At 42.0% G+C, this 1,559-nt stretch overlaps 1 protein-coding gene across 1 annotated transcript in view; it reads right to left on the bottom strand.

Moving 5' to 3' along the window:
* Nucleotides 1–1,559, bottom strand: part of LOC103607556 (estrogen receptor-like) — an 80,243-nt gene that overhangs the window by 75,579 nt on the left and 3,105 nt on the right. Inside the window, exon 2 of the mRNA XM_008592050.1 lies at nucleotides 177–293. Within this exon, the coding sequence (XP_008590272.1) occupies nucleotides 177–293 (117 nt within the window). The remainder of the gene's footprint in view (nucleotides 1–176; nucleotides 294–1,559) is intronic.

Here is a 1,559-nt window from a genome sequence, read left to right as displayed (position 1 = left end):
ATTTTTTAAATAAAATGTATTATGAAAATACTTTTCTTGCAAAGAAAAAAATAGAAAAAAATTCTAAATAGAAGAGCAAACACTAAATTCCCATGTATGTGATTGGACTAGAAACAGCCAGCACTGGGCAGTAGCCAAGGTCCCTCACAACAAGCACCTGGGGCAGGTGTACCTACCGCCCTTCATCATTCCCACTTCATAGCATTTGCGGAGCCGGCAGGCCTGGCAGCTTTTCCTCCTGTTTTTATCGATCGTGCACTGGTTGGTAGCTGGACACATGTAGTCATTATGTCCTATTAAAAGCAAGAGGACAGAATTAACATTATTTCAGGAAATATTGCCAGTCAGAATCTACAGGAAACTTTGAAGGATGCTTTCATATCACTTACTTGGCCTTATTATGCTGCTACCTCAACCTGCCTTCCTTTATCCATCCTTGAAGTATAAACAAAACCTCTTAAAGACTTAATTTCAACCTCAGCCAATTGCTTCAGGAGTTCTTTGAGGGCAAATCACCTTCAGGTCACACAGCCTATATTTTGCAGCATGGTGTTTTATATGCACTCACAAAAGTTCAAGTCCAGGTAGTGGGCTGGGTGGGCAGTAAGGGTCACTCCTTAAGTTAGACCATCACTTACTAGCTGGAGGATGTTGAGCAAGCTACTTGATGTCTCTAGGTCTCACCTTTTCCCTTTAATCTAGAGAAAATAATGGCACCCACTACATAAAATTGTTCTATAAATTAAATGTGGGAATACATGTCAACTATAGTGTCCTGGATGTGGTAAGCACTCAAAAGATATTAGCTGCTGTTGTTACTGTTATTTTATTATTAATCCTCTTTCTTTTCTCTCTTGATTATTGAATCTCTCTCATTCAAGTGCTACTTTTGAATAAGCCTGTCCCATTAAAATCAGCTCCATTGTCTCACCTCACTCTCCAACCTCCATCTTATACCTTATCCGCTCCTCAGACATGTCTACACTTGAGGTCTCTTTTTCTTCCCTCTCCTACAGGGCTCAGCCCATGCCAATCTGTTTTCCACCCTCGCTGCCCCACAAAAGCAGCTTCCTTAAGATCACTGATGACTCCTGCTGCTAAACTCAACAGATATTCCCAGTCCACATCACACTCAACCTACCAAAAGCAGCTGATCATGTTGACTCCTCCCTTCCTCTTGAAACACGCTTTTCCTGGCTTCCAACACACAAAACTCTACCCTTGTTTGGGGCTTTTCTCCACCCAACATTAAGCCAGAGCTGCTTAGGGCTCAATGGTAGGCCCTCCTTCCCTTTTACTACCCGGTATTCTCCCACAAGAGAAGCTAGTGCATGCTGTCACTAAATGCAGATTACTCAACAATGCATCCCCCAGCCCAACCCTCTTCTCTGAGCTCCAGCTAATATACCCAACTGCCCCACAGGAAGTTTCTGCTCTGAGATTTAGAAGTCATCGCCATTCCTTTATCCACGAAAAGAAGTCCAGTTTACAGTGTGCGGAATATTAAACTTCACAAATTAATACATATTGGCATGTTTTTAATAAAGAAGTCTGTTTAG

This window comes from Galeopterus variegatus, unplaced genomic scaffold (assembly GCF_000696425.1).
Source record: "Galeopterus variegatus unplaced genomic scaffold, G_variegatus-3.0.2 Scaffold7534, whole genome shotgun sequence".
Lineage (NCBI taxonomy): Eukaryota > Metazoa > Chordata > Mammalia > Dermoptera > Cynocephalidae > Galeopterus > Galeopterus variegatus.
Note: the sequence above shows the minus strand (reverse complement) of the source record. Positions and strands in the feature narration are given on the sequence as shown.